This window comes from Temnothorax curvispinosus, unplaced genomic scaffold, assembly GCF_003070985.1.
Source record: "Temnothorax curvispinosus isolate PA1 unplaced genomic scaffold, ASM307098v1 QBEX01010743.1, whole genome shotgun sequence".
Classification (NCBI taxonomy): Eukaryota; Metazoa; Arthropoda; class Insecta; order Hymenoptera; family Formicidae; genus Temnothorax; species Temnothorax curvispinosus.
Window position 1 is genome coordinate 368172 of NW_020220523.1, and position 23024 is coordinate 391195.

The 23024-nt window shown below is 33.4% G+C and overlaps 1 protein-coding gene across 3 annotated transcripts in view; it reads left to right on the forward strand.

Moving 5' to 3' along the window:
• The window catches only part of LOC112460711 (neuroglobin-like), a 65070-nt gene that overhangs the window by 30153 nt on the left and 11893 nt on the right, over positions 1–23024 (forward strand). For 2 of the 3 annotated variants that reach the window (XM_025025528.1, XM_025025527.1), the window contains one exon: positions 19594–19825. In XM_025025528.1, the coding sequence (XP_024881296.1) occupies positions 19594–19825 (232 nt within the window). Of the gene's footprint in view, positions 1–19593; positions 19826–21374; positions 21559–23024 lie in introns of those variants that run through there. The other variant, XM_025025526.1, reaches the window with a different exon arrangement.

The following is a 23024-nucleotide window of genomic DNA, read 5'->3' on the forward strand; positions in this document are numbered from 1 at the left end:
AAGTATCAATGTATTAAACATTGACTTATATTATTTACATCACTTATGTTACAAGATTAATAGCAAATATTATATTTGATACCTTAATGCTAGAGGAGGGTAAAAAGATACTCAAGAACAAACTAAAAAAGAAAAACCGTTTACCTTGCTTTTTAGACAAGAATATTTATTTATTTATTCTTTTATCTGCAATATACATATGTTTGCGCTAACATCTACAAGAGTTGCTCACTCTTCACGTAATCTTATAAACAATTTATTTAAGTAAAGTTATGACGAAGATTACATGCAATATATGAAACTTGATAGATAACTTCATAGAAACGTATTTTATAGGTACATGTCAAGCAAATTCAGTTAGTTCCATAAAGAAAGACAACGTAATATCTAATCCAGGATTAGTTTATTAATCTACTTTATAAATACAACGTAAAATTCTTATGAAAACTATTTAGATAATTATTTAGTGCAATTTAATACACGTTTTATGTATTTGAAACATTTCATCTGTAGATTTTATGATTTTTTCTTCTTGATAATTTGATTGAACATCGCATCTCTTTACAATTTCGTAATTTTTTATACTAAATATTTTGTAATTGAGCAAAATTTAGTTTCATTTAGTTAACTTAGAACGGGATATACTTAGTATCTATCTTATTTTTTTTTTATTTAAAAAGGATAAGTACAACCTGTAAAAATCTCTACCAAAAAGATAAAAGCCAAAGTTATATTCCGGATAAATATATCAGACTGACCGATTGGACAGGTAATAGCCTTTTACTACTTGGGAGTCATGACAAGCAGCGATAGAAATATAGTGTAAGAAGTCCGAGAGCAAATATATAGGGCAGCAGCGGTATCTGATTGCTATGGGACGTGATATGGAGGAATAGATACATGAGGGCTGAGAGGAAAATACGGGTTTATAAAGCGTGCGTTCGAGCCATATATCAACATATGCGGCTAAAACGAGAGCAGAGACAACAAGAATAAAATCAATGCTCAGAAGAACAAAGATGAGAACATTACGTTTAAATTAGGCACTAGCTTACGAGATCGCGTAGCAAATTTATTCGTAAGGGAATAATCCGGAGTCCAGGATGTAGTGTGATAGGTTCGAGAAAGACGGCAACAGTGGAGAGACTATGCCGATAGAATGAGTGACAGGATAGCTAAATGGGCTAAAACGAAAACACCCTACAAACTATTAGACGTTGGAGAGAGAGCCGGACTTCCAAGAAAAATAGACTGATAGATGAACTGATGTTGAAGAATAGAAGAAAAAGTTTTGTAATAGCACAAAGTTCTGTAATAAGAGAGGAAGGAGAAAAGAATAAGATAGGAATCGTTATATAAAAGAATGAATGATTTTGCATTCTCTCGCTTTTGTTCGGGTTGTGATCGGGAGGGTAATTCTCTTACATATTCCAACAATTATATTATACAATCGAAATTCGTGCGATAGAAGCCATGGCACAAGTGTCGTAGATTATTGTAGTTGGAGTTTCAACAATATGCGATGTCTCATCCGTTACGGAGCATAACATTCTTGCGATTTCGTCGAAGATCAGTTTTGTCTCCCGAGGGTGTCCCTTTAATATCCAAAGGGGATACCCTTGAATTTAATGTGGTATCCCGCTGAATTTCGTAGAAAAGTGATGGCACATACATTTTCCGGAGTTGGGGTACAGCATATTTCGTATACGCGTCACGCGCCATTACATGATTAACTGAGTGTTTAGGCTCTTCAAGGCCGTCATCAACGTCAGACGCAACCCTGAGAGGGTAGATGTACCCGTCGATCCTTACACCCCTTTCACGCCCGTTTTCACTGACGTTCCTTTGCACAGAGGAAGCCTATCGATGGATCGTAAACCGGGTGTCGTCCGTGTCATCGCTCGTGCATCGAACTGAGGGATAATCTTCTTTCTGGAAACTGTATTTTGATCGTTACAAAGCTGTGATGCGCGGATTGAACGCGAATGCACAACTCTATGGACCGTATAATTGAGGTCATTTAACCCTTAATATGATTTTTTATTTTTTTTTCTACCACGCTATTGTGACAATAACGATAGAAACTAGAATTGCACTTGCAGTTTTTTAGAATGAGATTATTACATCATTTATAATTTTTTATTATAGAAGAGAGAAGCAAAAATATGCAGCATATAAGCAAAATTATTCTTTCCTGATAATATACGGAAAATAACTTATTAATTTATTTGTAATGAACATTTGTTAATCAGTTAACAAATATACATTCTTTAAGCTTAGACTAAATTCAATTTTTTACAACAAGGAAATATGCAATCATTGTAAAAAATTTAGAATTAACAAAGAATTAAATAAAGTACTATTTCTTATTTATTACGATTGAAAGTTTACTTTAATTTCATTACATATTCATAAAATGGAGAAAAAATGCCATATTGCATTTTAAAAGAAAATGATTCACCATCTTCAACGAATAAGAAAGCTAAATTAGTTGTCATAAATGTTGCAAATGACCCAGAATTAAGAAGCTTCTATAAATAACTGACCCAATACAATATAGATAAATTCTTCTTCTGAAATGCTTCGAAATGAGATCATTTCGATGGGAAACAAATTTAGTTGCGCTGCGAAAATCTTCACGAAGGACGCTCAATTCAAGCCTGCGAGAATTCATCGACATAATTAATTCGCCAAGTACTGACGTATAAGAAATCGGCGCTCATGCCTGTTATTTCCGTCAGAATTTGAAACAAGCCTCAAAAGTACAGTCGATGAGTCAGCGTTATGATGAGGGTTCTCTAAAATATTGCAGAGGTTTCTCCGTAGAAGTATCATTACACTGCCGCGAAAAAGCGCGGAGAGCGCCGCGAAAAAGCGACTTTTTTTCTCTCAATCGCGAGTCCAGCGAGCTACAGTAATATCTGCAATAATACCACAATTTGGCGCGATCCCATTTCAATCCGCTCGTTTCATTCCATTTGCTCGATACACGAAAGACTGCGTTCTTCCGCTGACTTGCGAAGGGAATCGGAAATGCCGATCGTATCGTCACAGAGAATTGCCGGTAAACGCTTTTTAACTCGCAGTTTGGGATTCTCCCCGCTTGCATCAAACACCGAGGTTTAATAAAATCGGATTGGCATCCCCTCGAGTGAACGGTATTTTCGGAATCCCCTAAATTTTCGAACGATCCCATTGCGCAATTTTTAATCTTTCAATAATTTTTAAGAATGTGTAGGCGAGGTAAAAAAATGCATCGAAAAATTGAATGTTTTATGTAATATCGGTTTTATGTAACACGTACTCTTCCTGTCTCCCTAATATACATGATTGATCTTATTAAACAAATTTAATCTCCTACTTGATTTACTTGATTATATCCTGAACTCTAATAGTTTCAATACTCCAAACGCACTGTTGCATTTTAATTGCTCATTATAAAAGCATTCGCACATAAATCCTTTCTTTATCATCCCATTAAGCTACAGACTCTAACAGCTTCAAAAAAGAATATCCTGTATTCCTCGTTACGCAGTAACGCCGATTACTGCAGTAGTATCGACAAAGCGAATCCTCAGGAGTCCCCGATAAGCGCTATTCTATAATGGGCTGCAGTAATCGGGATTCCAGAAGGTCTCTCTCGCTTTTAATTGAGGCATACGGCCGGCGGGTCAGCTGATAGCGACGTTTACCTTCCACGGGCACAATCGGGCATCGATCGAATAATACGCCGTAAACGAGATTACGTGATCCTGCTCGAGAATGCCGTGCGTGGACCCTCGTCGGATTAAAGTTCTTCAAATCAAAGGTTCGGCCTCGTCGACGGCCGGGGTCGTGCGAACCCGATCGTGCCCGTTTCCATTCCAGCGATATTGGATTGACAGCGATGAGTAAGTTGAACAATCGGTGAGCCTAGCCCAGGCTGTCCGCTCCTATCGCCCCTCTTGTACTCTTTTTTTTTCATCATACGAAATGGCACTTGACCCCATCGTGACTTTTTCCCTCCGCCACGTGTATTCGTTCGGTCTTTATCGAAGTAACGGATGTTATCATAAGAAACGGAATAGGCTATAATTTGGGGTTACGACATGAAGTTCAAGTTAATTAAAACTATCACTTTGTTTGATATTACATTATCTGAAAGTGGTAATTAGAAGAACGGTGTGTACGTCTTTATTTTTATCGACTTATTACATTACTTCGGATAGTCTATTTATTTTCAATACTCTTTTTCGTAAAAATATATCTGAAAAGTTCACTGATAAGGAGTAAAATAGATAAACAGAAAGAATGTAACTGAAGACTGCGACTGTATCGGAGTACATAAATGCGCGTTATGCGTTGAAAACGTTGTGCTATTACAATTAAAATAGGCGCGGAAACACATTCGAGGTATCAAACTTTCTGCGATAATTATTATTATAACTTGTAAACTAGAATTCACGCTTGACCGATTCGTTTTGTTAAACCGACACGCACACCTACTTACAGAATGTCGATATCGCGACATGTACTTTGTTCGACGACTTTTGTTATCCGACAAGCTATGGAAAATCGCGATACAAAGGAAGGTCTGCCGTACAATGGTGGATGTTTATGACAGCGGTACGATCTAGGATAGTATCAGTTAATAGCGAGGGATCAAGGAGAATCAAAAAGGAAGGGAGGGTAAAGAAGAACAAGCTTCATATATTCCTTAATGAAACGCTCGATTTTTTAATCTTTATTAAAAAGAATTTAAAAAGATGGAAGCCAGAAGATAGATATAACTCAGTAGCCGACAACACACAGTCAAAATAAATCCTTAGGCCTATTTATTTTAGACTTTTTGCACGGTTCACTTTCCTCTTTTTCTTATCACGTTGGAGAGAAAAAGAAAAAAGATGATCTGTGCAAGAAGTTGAGCTAAAACTGTTACAGGCCTTTTATCCCACTCGGCTTATTAAACAAACATAAGCTTGTACGCAAACACAATCCCTATTATGTTGTTGCATTTAATCCTCGCGACTGCGACTAATGAATCTCTGGACAAACGCAGTGATAAAGACAAATTTACACATGTCCTCTGTTCGTGGTCACTATTCATCTTGGTAAATTGTTAGTACGTGTTATTTTACAATTATATTTAACAGTATAATTGCATTTTTTTATAGAATACATAGCACTTCTTTATATAATTTATATATAATATAACAATGTGCTAAAAATTAATAAATAAAAGGTATAATTGAGGATGAATAAAAAGTATAAAATATTTTTTAAGCAATTATAGAATCAATATTAACTTTGATTTTTTTATATAAGATTAATTAAATATCTCCGATTAATTTCATTAACGATTCAACAATTTTAAACCAATTCGAATTTATCAATCAATATCCCGAACTTGCCTTAAATTGCATAAGAAAATAATTCAACTTTATTATTTTATCTACTGTTATTCACATATTTCTATCATGCTGGAAATTCCGCTGAACTATTTTCTAAAATAGTTTCCTCTAATCGTAGAATCGACGAGGAAACATACGCAGGTAACTCACGAATGTGATTAAATATTTAGAGACGCTACAGCAATTTCCTATATCTATTCTATATAAAAGCAAGCGCAGATGTGCAAAATGCGGTTCTCGTCTCGCTTCACTGCGATAGGAAATTGCCCATGTTGTAAAGAGCTTTTTTGCAAAAAATTTTCTAAATATCAAATATATTATATAGGTATATGCGCTGACGCTGAATTATTAAATGTGACTTTGCGAGCATATTTTTAAACATTAATCGCAGACACATTTTACAAACTACGCCATGCATACTTGACTTCTCTTATACGTACCGCGTTTTTTATCCGTATTTGTTACAGTTCAAAAGAAATGTTTATAATCCTCAGAGATATGTGATGTAGTGGGCGAGTTTCAAAACGTAATAACACTTATACTCTTTTTTCCACCAATCTGCATATAAAAAATCCGATGTCTAGTAATAAATAAATAGGTCTCAAATTAGATATTTAATTAGATATTGAATAAATCTGGCGATGTTAAATAAAATTATATTTTTGCTAATTTTCTTTTACTTTCTCTATTTTTTTTTTTAATAAATATATGATTTTATTACTCATTTCTCTCTCACACACACACATACACACACAATTACATACACATTTATATATATATATATATATATATATATATTTTTTTTTATTTTTTTTTTTTTTTTTTTTAAGCTGCAAGTTTTCTATATTAAATTTTTGTTATTGCTACTGTTTTAAAATATTTTTCAGAGAGAACAATCAAGTGTTTACAAATTTTCACAAATTATTATTGCAAATAAGCAACGCAATTAAAGCAAAATAAAAATTTTAAAGTCCAGTATATTCCGGTGCTCCAGTTTTCAATTGAAACGCTAAATGATCCGTTAAAAGTCAGAACGATATATCGGAACGATTCAACGAGCTCCATATTACGTTCATATTTTCAGTGAATTACAGATAAATAACCGGCCATTCGTATTTTCTTTCTTTACTCATCGTTCGATAGAGCCCATCCATCTATCTTTCTTTGTCTCGCCATTTCCGTTATCCTTCGGAAAATAAGAGATTTCCTAGTATCGACGCACTCCATGTAATTCTGATACGTAGTACATACAAAGGACGAATCTCACGAAGAGAGTCGCTATAAAATTTATTCCATCAATTTCCAAATAGAACCTTGTTCTGTTTGTGAAGCCTATACTATTATCTTTTTTTTTATTATTATTATTGCATATTCCATTTACGTGCATTCCGAAATATTGTCAAGAAAATGAATTTATAATAATATAATTAATAACTTAATAGCAGAATATACGTAATGTTAAAAGCATCAAGAGTGATAAACTATTTATAAACGTTGATAGAATTTTATTTCTTATCGCGGAAGTTGAAAGAAATCGTGCAAATTTCAGAATGACATCGTCGCGATGTTTTCTCTCATCGTACGCGATTAAAGTCTTTTCTTGATCGATTAATGACTCATTGTCAGTTTTGTTTTCGCGTTTCTGTCGCGAAACCAGAAAATCTCCGGATCCATCCACGGAAGAACGTCTGACAGATTCTGCGCCAATCGCGCGTGCTAAAACATCAGGACACTTTTATTATTATTGACCAATGAGAAGAGAAAGACTGTCACACAAAGGGAGTCCGAGTGCGTCTGACAGGCGATGAGTGAGGAACAATGGAACGGGATCAATGTTCCGGTTGCTTAAAATAGGAATAATGCAAAAACGTTCGAGGCTGCCTAGAACGGCACGATATTCCGGTAAGATGGAAAAAACATCTGAAATTGAGAGAATAATTATAAAAATGCTTTCTCAATGTAATTACATTAAACAAGACAAGCGTCTTTGTTTAATAATTTTTGCAGAAGCACTAAAGCTACATAAAATTCCTTAACTAAATCGCATTAAAATTTATTTAAAAACACAAAAATAATTAAATATAACTAACAATAAGATATAATACATGACTAAAGATAAATCTTATCTAATAATTTTGTTTCTCTATACGTCTACGTTAATACTCTTCTTATGTAAGAAATGATAAAACGATAACAAGAATGCGCGATGAATTTCGCGTTGGTCTGATACCTCAATTCAATCAACTCACGGTGTATACCGCAAACACACTATTTCTTTCGCGTTCGTCAGTAGTAGGTATCTTCCGTGCTTCGTCTATTTGCTCGTGCGCAAATGACGGGATTCGCGATATTGGAGCACGCTGAGCACACGCGACAAGAGAACATATAGGACGAGCTCCTATAGAGATGATATTTTAACGTGGAAACGATGACAGTGGCTTTCCTCTTTTCGGGCGGAAGATAAACCGGTTCGTTGAAAGAAAAAGAGTTATTATCTTTGAATATTTGAATCAATCTCTTCCTTTGATTTCAATTCTGTGATTAAATCTACTACCGTAACACTGACTGAATCAGACAAACGTAATTCTCTTCGAATTGCTTGTTTCCTTTATTAATCTCATTTCTCTCTAGTTTTAAATTTTCAGTTCTTTTCATGAGAATTATTTCATTTTCGCGCACGTACAATCTCATTCTATATTATATTGTAAATTATTTCAGTTTGATCATAGCATTTCTTGAATGTCTCTTTAACTTAGGTTTTTTCATGTTCATTCGTGGATTATTCGACCCTATTTTATTTCCACGAAATTACAATAATTGGAATATAAAACACATGAAAAAATATTTTTACATAAAACATATTCTTTTATACAAAGAACTTATGTGAAACAATCAAGTGCAAATTTGTTAGATAAATTACTCAAAAGTGTCAATATATTTTATTCATCTAAGCACACCACTTTGCATCATATAGCTATCGATAGAAGGACTTGAGGTTAATAATATCGTGTACTTGAAAACTATGTCTATATATATTTTCGTTCCGTGAATTATTCGGTTATTTAAGGCAGGGGGGGGGTTAAATCTTCAAGCCAATATAAATCTGATAAAAAACGTATTAATAATAAAAACAAATAAGGCACTTGATGACATTCAACAAAAATTCGCGAAAATAAACGTTTTATGACCATTCTGTTCAAATTAAAAAACGAACGAGCATTGATCAAGTTTCGTTGTTTGAAGCAATTTAACATGACGTCGCTATTCTGTGAAATTTCAACAATTTTTCCAACAATTTCAATAATCTTTTACAATTTTGCATATATACCATTGGAACCAATCTGGAAATTTGATTCAACAGAATTACAACATTTCGCAGAAATGTCACAGTATTTGGAATTTAGTTTAACACAGATTAAATTCCGGAGTTATCTATTTGATTTCGAAACAACAGACAATAAATATTTACTTGATATTTATCTGCGCTGTATTTATTGAAATTTCCATGAATGAAATTTATTGTGACAAAATTTTATTCCGTGTTTTTTTTCTTTTCTCGTATATATTATTTTAGAAATAATTAGTAAACTACGCAGGCTCGTTGGAGCTCTATTTTAAAAGCACGCGCGAGCTCTTTCTACCATTTCTACCGTCTGGCCAACGCGCAATACATTTCCTGATATTGGCGTTTTCACAATATACGAAGCACGAACGTGAGACTGCAGAGTTAGCCAACGGTTACACCGAAATGGTACAACGTGAAAATAGTGTCAGATTTTCTTTTATTCAAAAAGATGAACTCAATCCATGCCATGCCAGGTAGAATAAAATCCAAAAAAATTACGTTTAATAATAAAATAAATTTGCGATTACAAATATAATAACTTACACTAGTATTTGAAACAGAATTGTGCTCTAACACTACTTAATCTTTAAAAAATGCATAAATAATAATTTTAAAAAATGTTTTAATATCTTTTGTTACTTGTTCACATTCAAAGAAAGAATTTTAGATTAATTTCAATTTGAGGACAAATTATACCGAGCTTATCCCAGTAAATAATGTCGCATTAAGTTCATGTTGAAAGTATAATTCGAATTGAAATTATATATCCAGACAAATAAAGTTCTCGCCATTGAGAGATAAGCCTTTAATTCCAGGACAGCGCGAATGATTCAAATTTAATTTTACTGAAATCAGCCGCACGCTCGCTTTTACATAATCAATATACATTCCAATCTGCTTAATATCTCGGTTCAATATTGCTGAAACCAGCAAGTATAATATAACGGATATAACGTTGCGTTATCGTCACGCAATCGCAATAAATAACTTTATATTCATGACAATTTAATATTCGCCACATATGAGGATGTAATTCTTATTTCTATCAAATTTTTCGAATTACTTCGATGATACATCGATATAATTAATAACACTTGATATCTCGCATTGTTTTTATTCAGAACAACAGAAATCTTACAGAAACGTTAACTGATATGAAATAACATCGTTCAAATAAATTCTAATTCCACAGTGTGCTTATTTATTTGCTCTATAACAATATATCAATCCAATTAATGAGCTTATCGATGATGCGTTATAAATTTGAAAATTTTTGTGACATTTGTAAATCCACATAATTAGTTTTTTTATTTTAAAATTTCGCAAAAGATAAATTTTAATTCAAAATGTTTTGCAATTAAAATTGTGATTACGAATAACATTCTTTTTACTCATTTAATTTTGTTTAAACATTAATTTATGTTGACTGTCTGCCAACATTTATCAATAACTGAAGATCCATTCTGCAATTTCGCAATCTGTAATAAAAGATACTCTGACGTCTGTCTGCATTAGCTTCTGAATCCATACTACGGCATGGTGATACATCTAAAATCATGTAATTTGATATTCAAAGGGAATCACTGATTATCAGATCTACAATGTCGGTACATTCCTTTCTGAAGAGAAAGCAGATTTCATCCATCAAACATAATTACGGGAACTAACAATCGAATTGGCATCATCTACTTTCGTCTCACGAAAAACAAAGTCATAAAAAAGTAAAGAGAAATTAAATACTAAGATATAACATTTTATGTATTAAATAATATAATATTTTATGTATTAAAATTACATAAATATTAAAAAATTATTAATTTGTAATACTAGATATTAATAATTATATAAAAATAATAATTGATAATAAATAATATATTGTACTTATATAAAATTCACAATTGCTAAATAGAACATTTATTTTATTTTCTCGCGAATTTCTAATGAATTTACATAAATATTTGCGAAATAGAATGAAGAAATTAGGCTTCATTTACATTTCACTTTTCAATAGGCTAAACATATATATATTCAAGAGAAGAGTGATAAGAATAGAGATATTAAGACAGCTATTCCTCGCATTTCGTAGAGACATGACGTGATGCGTATGTAGAACTGACGATCTTCCAATCTTGAATTGCCCGTACAGATTGAGTGGGCGTTCAATAAAGCCGAGATGTGACAGTGATTGCCCTCGGATAAGATTAATCTGGGAATTCCATTCTACCTCAATGTTGGTGAATCTGCCACGCTGCTATATGCATTCCACGCGAACGTGCCTCCAGCGTAATTTGCATCTAAGATCTAAGATATAGATGCGCGGAATGGAAGCTGCGTATCTCGTAAAATAAGAGGGTAATAATAGTAATGAAAACTCATATTGGCATCATCATAAATATCTCTCACTTATTTTTTAAAAGTAAGCGTAATCAGTTTTTAGATCTAATTCTTCTATATATCTATCGGTTTTGTAATCTCTCTTCTTCTTCGGCATGCTATCGGATACTTGTTGCGTGCGAAAAAATTATTTATCTAAATTACGTTTTGCGATATTCCGTATTTTAGAAGTTTGAATGTGGAGAAGTATTCGAGTAATTCGCTCTAATACTAAAAAAAAACTATTAAATTAAATATAGAAACTTTTCGTCTTTTATAATACTTATCTTTTCTATTCTTTAAGAAGAGAAAGTCTAACATTTTCTTTCTGAACCGCTTCTTTCTTCAAAGTTTAAAATGAGATTCTATATAAAACATTAAAACATTTTATTGTGTTGCGTTTTCACCCAACTCTGTATAGAATGGCTACATATTACTTTTTCTCAAGCCAAGTATGTATATGTCGCGCTTCCTACACATTCCTATACGCATACATGTAATACATATATACGCGTCCATCGATTCCCGTCGGGCATCCAGCTTTAAGGTAACTTAATTAAGCTTGGTCTAGCTATACATGACATCCTCAACAGCTACGAGAGAGAGAGAAAGAGGCGAGAGGGGGAATGAGAGAAATAGAGAGAGAGAGAGAGAGAGAAAGAGAGAGAGAAAGCGGAACCAGAGTAGAGGCCTTTGGTCCAGCGGCAGCCTCGGAAATCAATAAACGACTACAAGCGTATAATATCGACGCATTGATCGCTTTTTTTTTAAGTGGCAAATTTTTGCTTCAAATGCATTTATCGATATCTCGTCTCGCTCGCTCGTATATAGCCGTCATTTTCCGCGCTGAATAAAATACTTAAATGAAGCGACATATAACTGGCTGTGCGTTCAGTGAAAATAAAAGTTTCTGCATTAACGCCCGGTTGTCCATAATAATTTCCATTTACGCGAACACATTTTGTTGTTGAACAATATCCAGTTTCCAAAAAGGTGTATATTGTCAAATCAAATTTGTTGTCGCAGAGATCGCGTATTTTGGCAGTTCTCTATATAATATTGAGAGAATTAAAAAAGGAAGTAATGAAGGATGTCACGTAATTTTAGTTTATTTGTTCTCGAACAATTGGAGAAATTCATAATACTCTTATCTCGAATTTGTGTCTATTATGTGTATAAACAGGAATAAGTGATTACATTTCGTAAGCAATAAATAATATATAAATTTTTCGCTTCAAGATTGCTCGACCTTGATTAAGCACTATACAATTTTGATAAATTAGCAGAGCTCTTATACTTTCTCTTCTTTGGGGATTAAATAGATTAAATTGATTCTAGATAAATTGAGCGATACTGAGGAAACTCTGGATATAAACCGATTATAGACTCGCCCCTTACGTGAAAACATCAGGAATGATTGATTAATTTTTAATATATTTACATTATATTTGAAACAAATATAATTATAAGATACATTCTATCTATCAGACAATATTATAACTTTTAGTATCATGTCTCCCTAGTACAAGTAAATAATTTAATGACGCAAGTGATTACATATTAAGCACTTTCTGTATTTTACTTAAACATTAACAAAATAATGTTGGGGTTTTTATTTTATTGCAGGAAATATCTGTCTTCGACAGTGTATAGAGTATGTGAAAAGTAGTGCAATGTATTGATTTTATTAAAAAAGATATAGTAATGTAAATAAAAAATTGTATAAGATATGAAAAGGATAAAAGCGGTTCAGTGCATGCAACGGAATTTTTTATCAAGTACACATGTTTGCAATTTTTTAGAGGAGTCAAACACCATGTAATCCCAAATAAATGATGACATAATTTTTGCAGTATTCTACAAAATTTCTGTAATATCTTCTCATAATAAAGCTTAGAGGAAAATTTCAGGTAACTCTTGTAAAAACATCTTGGCAGTTTTTTAATTGCGTGCTAATTATAATTGCCTTAAAAATAATACGAAGAGAATACACATAAAAAGGTGTTCGTTAAACGTTAAAGCTTATTTGTTACAGTAGTGTTTAAGTTCTTGCAGCATTCGTTAAAATAAAGCTAGCGCACAAGTTCTTAAAAATGTACTATTTTCTGTAAAATTTCCATGAATTTTAAATAACAGCTTTGAGTGATTAAGTGAAGCATATTTTATGTTTTACCTATAAATTGACATCTATAAATACTGATTATACAATAATATGAAAAAGAAATTAACATTTTTTTATGGAAAAATATTTTTATGAATGTTGAAAATATCGATTGACTAAAATGTTTTTATATGAAATAGAAAACAATTATATGTGATATAGGGTATTAAAAATACCCTCACTTAGCCACTGAAGAGTTAATAAAGCAACTACACGCGCTGAATTCAAAAGTAACTTTGATGCTCATGTAAAAATAAACGGCTTCCGCGAGTAAAGGCAGCTTTATGTTTTAGCGTTATACATATAACATGCATAAAAAGTCATATCGCAGAAAAATGTCGTTGCTTTCTGTAGTTAAGTGTCACGCAACAAGATAATAATAACACAATGCGCAGGTAGACCGCTCTTAAATATTTATACACGGGCCATCATCACGCTACCAAGTTAAGAATAATTTTTTTCCTGAATGCATAACGCGAATTAATTTAAACGCAAAAATGTAGTATAACCGAAGTATATTTGACATTCTTTGCATTGAACATCCGCTTTGATATTTATGGCTCTTTATTTACATACTGTTATAATAATAAGTCTTAATACGATCAATCCTTTTATATGAAGAGTTGAAGAAAATTTCCATGAATGTATAAAATGAATAATTCTTAGTTTATCTCATCTAGTTTTTTGTAATATTTATCACAGCGCAAATAGAAAGATAACGATATACTGAAGTGATTCATTGTTTGATTTAAAAAAATTCTTCCGATATAGAGGATTAAAAGCGAAATCTTTCTCTTTTAATAAAATGCATTTTTTCATCAGATTTACATACTACAATCTGAATATTATTATGAGGCTGGTAAATATGTTAACATATAAATGATGGGGTTTGAATTATGCATGCCCCGGCGGGACGCGTATTCGGTTCGTCCCTATTGTAGCGGAGCGGAGGATCCTTTGGAAAAAGAGAAGGTTAGGCACGTTTCACCAATTCTTTTGGGGGTGGTCGTCAGAGAAACTGGAACACGTAGCACTCTTAAAGAGAATGGATCATATCCGCCGAGTTGGCAACGGCCAAGTGACAGGTTGCGCATATTAATAGCTTATGCGTTGAGTGAAATCGCTGGAGGAAAAAATGATTTCTTTATGGCACATCATGCCCTAAACGAAATTCACATTTTCAAACACCTTTAACAAATAATTAAGCTTGCTGTACACATTTTTCTCTCTTCTTCGCTTACTATTATTCCACAGTTAATTACGTTTGTGCACAACATTAAGGGAAAAATATGCAAAAAGAATATATCTGAATTTTTTATTTAAAAAAATGTGGCAAATTGAAACAGAAATTGTTGTGCAGTGAGTTACAATGAATTTACTGTTGTCAGTCACTAAAAGAAAAAATGTTGCTTTCGCCATATATGAAGCGCTATGCATGCAAATACATAAATCAAAAAATATAACAGCACGAAGACAAACATGTTACTGAACTTTCAATTTGTTTATCAAAGACTTTTATGACAGGTTGCACAAAATGGCATATCGCTTTTGCTTTAAATTAGTATTTGAATAATTACCTAAAAAAAATGTACCTATAGTTTTATTTTTATCACGTGCCAAAAAATATATATTAATTAAATAAAAAATACAATATATAATTTTTACAAGCATTTTATAAGTAATGCATTACAAGAAAAAGTGAAAAGAGCGAAACTATACAGATATATTTTATTTTGCGAAATTGGAAATACAAAGCTCGACATTTTATTATTTATTGACAACATAAATGAAATATTAAATTCACCAATCATTTATAAAATATTTTACCCAATCATTCATTACTGATGATCAAATAATTTCAATAAGTGTGTAATTAAACGATTTTATAAATGTGTATGAGCAAAATATAAGTACATTTGTCAATTACTTTTGTCGGATCAGAGGATTTAATAAATGAATATTTATCTTTCAATAAGATAACACGATACACGTTTTAATAATTAAAACCGTTAATATTATATTTGTTTGTTGCATCTGATGTTGATCACCACTATTAATGCGTTCCATATCCGCAAAGTGACATCTCGCTAAACCAAAAATATGTTTTATTTTTCTTGATATCAAGAGTAGCGGTAGTAATAAATAATAAATATTAATTTATTAACAATATCATTCGGAATAATTAGAATCGGTAATCATTCATGCAACATTTTATACTCGATTTTATGTCACTCGATTTGATATATTAGACAGATCCAATATAATCACGTTGCAACATATAATTTAACGATAAAATACGAAATTACGATCGCGCGTTGCGATTTAAATAAATCCATATTAATGTAAGCATCGTCTATTAATACTAGCAAACATACCTTGCATTTCGTAATCTGTGCTCTTTCTCAAAGAGTTTATGTTGGGTGCGATTAGCTTACGTATACTTATTATATTATAATGATTTTAAAGCCCGGTTTTTCTTAGCATAATTAGAAAACGGTTGAACGCGTTGTTGCTCGCAGCTGGATTTTACCTTAATGGAAATACAAGGCATTTAATTCATCGCGCTCTGCTCGAACGTGTTAATATCCGGATGCGTTCGCTACGTCCTTTGGAGAGGTTTCCACTTAAGTCAAATTAATTTACTATATTTGAACCTCGGCGAAAATCGATCGGAGTTACACGTCGGTATCTGAAATTTCTTCTATCTTATCTCGCATGCCCATCTGTTTCTTTGGTATTAAAAACAAAGTATAACACTTTTATTTGTCATATTTGTCGATTCTTCGTTTATTAAATTGAAAGAAAATTACTAATTTTTAATTTAATAATTTAAAAAATTATTAATTTAATAATTTAAAAAAAATAAAGAAATGTTTATAATCGAACGTCATTGCAGGAATAGAAACGGCTGCAACGAGACATCGGCATCAATGTTCGATACAATGTTGATAATTACTCGTCGCCGTATCGATCATTAGATGCTTTTTTTATCGGATTATGAGAGCAGCGCGATGGAAAAGCTACTAACGTCGCGCGCGCGCGCGCGCGCGCGCGCCGAATCGACAGCAGTATCGTTGTTTCTCGTCGCTTTTAAGCATCTTCCACGGGGAGAGAATATGGATTTCCGATACGAAACTTTTCAATCCGTTCCCAGACGATAAGAACCCGCCGAACTTACCGAGCGGATACCGTTATACCGTTTATTGCCCGTCGGGGAGTTACATTTAAAAATATTATATCCGTACCCGGTCAATACTTGCGCCCGTCAGCCGTCGAGGCCCCCTTCAGTCACGTCGATTCCATTTGCATCGCGGTAACTTACATGCAAATCTGCGTTTACGCGCTCTTTAACCCTCGTCTTCGGTTTGAAATTGCCTATCGTTTAAAGCGCGAGCAGTCAAAAGCGCGTTTTCACTGAAGTTCAAGGATATCGTAGATTGCAGAATTTTTTTTATCCAAAATCGGAGATGACAAAAGAAATTTAATTCATATTGATCGAATTTCGATCGAGATTTACTAGTTGGTCCTTATTGCTTAAATGTATATAGATATACTAACACGTCATAAACTGACGGCAGGGTAAAACATCAGTCATGCATGCGCCTCTGGGCTTTCTATATTTAATCGTAATTAATCAATCTACAGAGATTTATGAAGCATGTGCGCGAAGCATGGACAGATAACGAACCGCGATAAGAGACAGACTCGATTGCATATATTACAAAGATGATTCAACTATCATATTTGCTCAATTATTATATGGCATATGTCGTACAGCTTTATCGAAAGAGAGAGAGAAAGACATATTAATAATTTTTCGACTCACCTGCGACTTTTAGTGATTTATAAGTAAAATTATATTAATATTATATATAAATAAAAAGATTGAAAATTTTAGCAGGCAATATATATTTTAATAATAATTATATATTAGAGAAAATTAATATTGCAATGATTATTGCGATGTAAAAATGAAATGTTTGTAAGTGAAAACTAAATGTCATACCGTTTCAATTAAGGATACAACTTTTGCAAGAATTTTTCTTCGTGGCATATCTAATTAATTATCGTGCACACACAGATGAAATATACTTAACGCCTAAATTAAAGTAAATAAAAAATTAAATTATACATATCTCTTCGGACCGACGTCCCTCATTTAAATTTGCTCCCGGCTCGCCGAGGCGAAGATGTATTATTTACTTATACGTTCGTGAACGATCTTCTTGGAGGGTATTTCATATATACTTGAATTTACGGAGTTTTCAAAATTGTGTTGACCTCGTGCGCTCGTTTCTGCTTCTTCACGGACATTTATTCGCCGAGATAAAATAAAATTCGGCCCCGTAACCGACAGTGTAAAACGAGCATGCCGTGGAAAAATCACGGTGGACAGATACCACGCGAAATGTCATTTTCCTCGAGGAAAGATAATTTACATGGACGCAAAAAAGAAATACGCGCGTGGAATAATCTTGACGCGATATCGGATAATTTGAATATCGATGATCTTGTGATTTCTTTCTGATGCGACGATTTTTTTCCCTCGAGGTAACATCAAGTTCCTGGAATATACCAATTAATTTTGTATATTCTTTGAATAAAAGCTAAAAATGCTGCGGATCACTTCTTGCATCTTCTTATTTGTACCATATACATTTAGATAATATAATTTTATTAATTATGTTCTGCGATTTTTACGCGCACAGGAAAAATTTATCAAGTACAGCTATAGCATGTATAATAATACAGAGAGATAATATGTAAGCAGATACGCGCGCGCGCGTACATTACTATGGAGAGAAAATTTCATTATTTTATTATATTCCCTGTTGTTTGTAAAATATAAAGCGTAAAAACGGAAAAAACATTATATTTTGCAGACTGAAAAGAAAATGTGTAGTGGGTGCTTCATGCTTCGTGCGTTAGACTGCGGCATGCACTTATTAACTGTCGGAACCATCAAAGATAAAATAACGTGGTTTATATTTTCTCCCTTGCGCGTACATTTTTTTCCCAGATAGACAAGCGCGAAATTGGAATGCCTCGTTGTACAAAGAGGTATTTCATGAATGGCCGAGAGCAACCTGCCATCCGCGAAACAAAAACATTTTTGTCGAGCTGCTATAACGAGGCCCACGTTGTACTCGTTACGTCAACGAGTACAAAATTCGAAGAGAAAAAGTTAATCAAATTTTTGTGCAGCTCGAAAGAGTTGTGCACGGGAAAGAGAAAGAGAGACCTGTGCGCCCGAAGATTGCAACGATAAATTCCCATTTACTCGCACTGCTTCATGCACTCGTTAACAGTTTAATACCTCGACATATTCTGTCGAACGCTAAAATTATTTCGAGCTTCTCTTCAACGCTAAATAAAAGCAATGGTTATATTTTTATCTATTTGCATTAAGTGTCATATGTCATATGAAAGAGAGGAAAACAAATGTTCCAAAGAAATCAAGATAGATGCGAACGAGTTAAGATTGTAACAAATGGCGCGCGCGCATCTTTTCTTAGAGATCGATTCCTCTCCTGGTATATGCTGGTGTTAGATAACGTGGAGCTTAGAATTCAAGGTATGTCACCCGGTTTGTCCCTCCGGTCGTCCTTCGATCAATGAAAAATAAAAGATATCGTGAAAAGGCATCGCGGAATATCAGACATTCAAAAGGAATTGGGGGGATACATTTTTATACGCAGATTTTGTGTGTGTGAATCTCGGGACTCACCAAATACATTTGGAAAGTATCGGGAAAGATTTGTCTCCGACCATCAGAGAATTAAGTTTAAAATTTACAGTTCTTGTAGAACGGAGGAAGTTAATGTTTAATAAAAACGCTCAACGTTTTTTTAATTACTTAGTTTCGCTTCTTTGATTTAACTTTATATTTTTTGAATTTTTAATCGAAAGTTCCTTGCTCTTCTCAAACTTATTTCTATAAAAACTTAGCTATCTTTGACGACTACGTATTTTAAATCATAAGTTATAATTTACTAAATAATTTTTTAAACACACTTGATTTTTAAATTTCTAATCCAACATGCGTTTGTGATCTTATACATATATAATAAATAATTTTTTTTATGTAATTATCAGTTTAATTAATGACAAGGAAATATATTTAAGATATTCTCTTCTATCTTCTATGTAAGACACAATTTTGTAAGTATCTTACATATAAAGAATAAAATATATTAATATATTAAATTTTCGGATATTTATATGACATTTAATTTTGAATTTTATCGATACAAACAATTATTGATACTATTAGGATCTCGGCAATCTCGTCTCTAACGACACTGTACACCGTATGCTTTTAGGTTATTTGAAGAGAACGCGGAATTGCTAAATATGTTCACGAAGTTTCGGGAGCTAAAGACAAAGGAGCAGCAGTCTACGAGCATGGAACTGGCCGAGCACGCGAAAACGGTCATGTCCACCCTCGACGAAGGTATCAAGAGCCTGGACGACATGGATGCGTTCCTGACGTACCTTCACGAAGTCGGGGCCTCTCACACGAAGATCCCCGGCTTCAACCGGCAATATTTCTGGGTGAGTCCTCCTTGAAAGAAAATGCAAATCGCCCACACGCACTTTGCCATATATACATACAAGGCATATGACACAGCATAAACATGCGATGGACGTGTCCCAGTTATCGAACTGTTAACTAAGGGAGAAAATAAGACAATTGTAATATGACTGGGAGAGAAAATGGGACAATGTACCTAAATACAAAATTAGCTTTAATGTATGAAGTTTTTCAATGAGAAAATATGCGCATTTGATAAATTAAGAAATAAATTAGCTTATTGTTGGATATACATAATAATAATAATGACTTATTTAGATTAGATTTAATATATGAAGTTCCTTAACAGGAAACTATGCGCGCATTCGATGAATTAAGAAATAAATTAGCTTAGATATAATAAAGATAATGATTTATTTTGGTCATTCAAGGTTCGTGTGCACATTAGGATGTAGGTACACTTTAAAAACTATTTTGATTGTAAAAACTGTAATGATTGAGCGCGAAAGTATTAAAAGACGACTAATTGTATAATTACAATAATCAAGTAATTTTTCGGTAATAATGTAATCGGTCTTAGATTAGAAATTCAAAATACTTTGGAACATTTATATCACTTTTTAAAAATATATATGTAATTTTGCGTAAATAAGTTCGACTTGTCTTACGCGTTAGAACATTGGTAGTACCTCAGAATATACCGGAAAAGCGCGCGAGAATTTCTCACTCGTCGGAGATACATCTCCCATCGCTTGGTGAACATTTTCTCTTTGTACCGCGTTTATCTCTCGCTACATAGAAATCAAAGAGAGACTAAAGTGGAAACATTTGGGGAAACTATTTCAGGACCTAGGTTTCCGAGCAAGAGATTCATGCACAATTAAAGTACTCGACGTAACAAACTTTCGTTGCGTTTTCTTATAATGTAGGTACATGGACGTTTAACTCTTGCGATACGTCGCACGTTTAATTTCTGCGCACTCTCTTAATTATAGAGGAGATCATTTTACGATCTCTCTTTATATTTTTTTTTACTTACATCAATTTTTGTTTGAAGAATAATAATTTATGACTTTTATTTTATTTTTAATGAAATAATTAAGACGATGCTGAAGGCATCTGTTTTACCGACAAAATGTAATTTTCGCGTACATACATGCTTTATTGATTCTATATAGAATTATAAATTCTTTTCCAGGATTGAAATATACACCCAAACGGAAAAGGGACGAGTTAACTTTACGTTGAGAAAGCAAAAAAGTTATATACAATAATTAAAAGATGGCATGTGCGCGAAAATTAGGATCTGTCGGTAATTCCAGCACCGCTTTAACCTTCCGTGTGCATACGCGGGTCTACGGCGTCCGAGTCAAAATAACGTCTGCTCGTAACGGCAAAATTGGCAAGCCTGCCTGCCTGGCTCCCCTCAAAGCCTAGGCTGGTCTCGGCTGACGGCGTTTTTCCCCCTCTACTTCGCACACAAGACACTCGGTCTATTCGTGTAACTCACGCGTCACACGAATAGACCGAGCGTTTTTGTATGCGTATGTAGAGGGGGAAAGCTCCGTCAGCCCAGACTAGTCGAAACTTGAATCTGGCTTCTCTGGCTCCCCCTCTCTAAAAAACGTAGGTCGGAGAGGGACTCAACGATCCATAGCCGTTACGAAAGAGCAATATGTCGCCGAGTGCCGAGCAAGTTAGATCACGCACGGACGTCTCAAACCCACGTAAGCGCTGAACGTGACCTTTTCCTGTAAGTAACAATTTTGCTAATTATTTATGACATAAATAATCTCTGGTCACAGTGATCGGAATTAGTATATTCGAGGCGATTTTCGAGCTACGCGCCTATTTCTTTCCCATTGCCTCTCCGCTCGACTGACGACCACGCCGCCGCTCTAGCACAGGACTGTCACATGTCCGCATGAGCTTGCGAGGGGCGCTCTTTTTAATTATTATATGTATATAATCTATTTTTATCGAATTTTTTAAATCAAAATCTTCTGTTTTTTAATTTTTATATACGCATGAATATATTTGTTATAATAACTACCCAGGTAGCACATACACGTTTCAGAAATGTTTTATAAACGTTTGTCCGAAACGTTTTATAACCGATTTCTAGAAACGTTTCTCAAGAGTAAAAATGTCCATTCGAAAAACGTTCGATGGAATGTTTCTTTTCCGATAAAATAACGTTTAAAAAACTATTATAGAAATGTTTTGCTTTAATGATATAAAGACATTTTATATAAAGACATTTAAAATTCCTACTTTTCACGTCTTTTGACCGTGTTTATGAAAATCTTTTTCTGTAACAAATAGTAACAATGTTGCAATTATTTATGATAAATGTTGTTTTTGGTCAAAACAACATCCCTTTAAGGGGGTATGCCACATTTGAGCATGAAATTTAACCTCTTCTTCACGATTTGTTTTAACATATAAGGAATAGAGCAATCGAAAATCGGCTTTAAGGGGTCTTTTTATTATACATTGAAGATGTAAAAAAAATTTTTTTGTATATAAAATCATGTTTGTATATAAAATACACCCTGTCAAAAGAGGCCGTGTGCGTCACGGGGGTCCAGCTGGTGTACATGATTTCGGCTGACTGGTATGACCTAGAACAGAAATCCAAAAAAATTCTTAATCTGTGATAGATTGGCTATGGAAGTACCTAAGATTTTTGAAAGATATTAATTTTTGCGAAATTGACTAATTTGAACAAAAGTGTCCTAATTTACACTGAAAAATCGTGTATAAAATTGGTTCCCAAAAAAAAACTAACAATTCAATTTAAAAAATCCTACGTACTTCTATAGCCAATCTATCACAGATTAAGAATTTTTTTGGATTTCTGTTCTAGGTCATGCCAGTCAGCCAAAATCATGTAAAAACAAAATAAGAAGCTTCCTTCGCCAGTAAATAAATACAAAACAAAAGTCGTTTTTGTTCGACCCGACTGGCCAAATAATAAATATATTTAAAATTCAAAATCATGTACACCAGCTGGACCCCCGTGACGCACACGGCCTCTTTTGACAGGGTGTATTTTATATACAAAAAAATTTATTTTTACAACTTCAATGTATAATAAAAAGATCTCTTAAAGCCGATTTTCGATTGCTCTATTTCTTATATGTTAAAACAAATCGTGAAAAGAGTTCATGCTCAAAGGTGGCATACCCCCTAAAAGACGAATAAATCCCTTTTCGA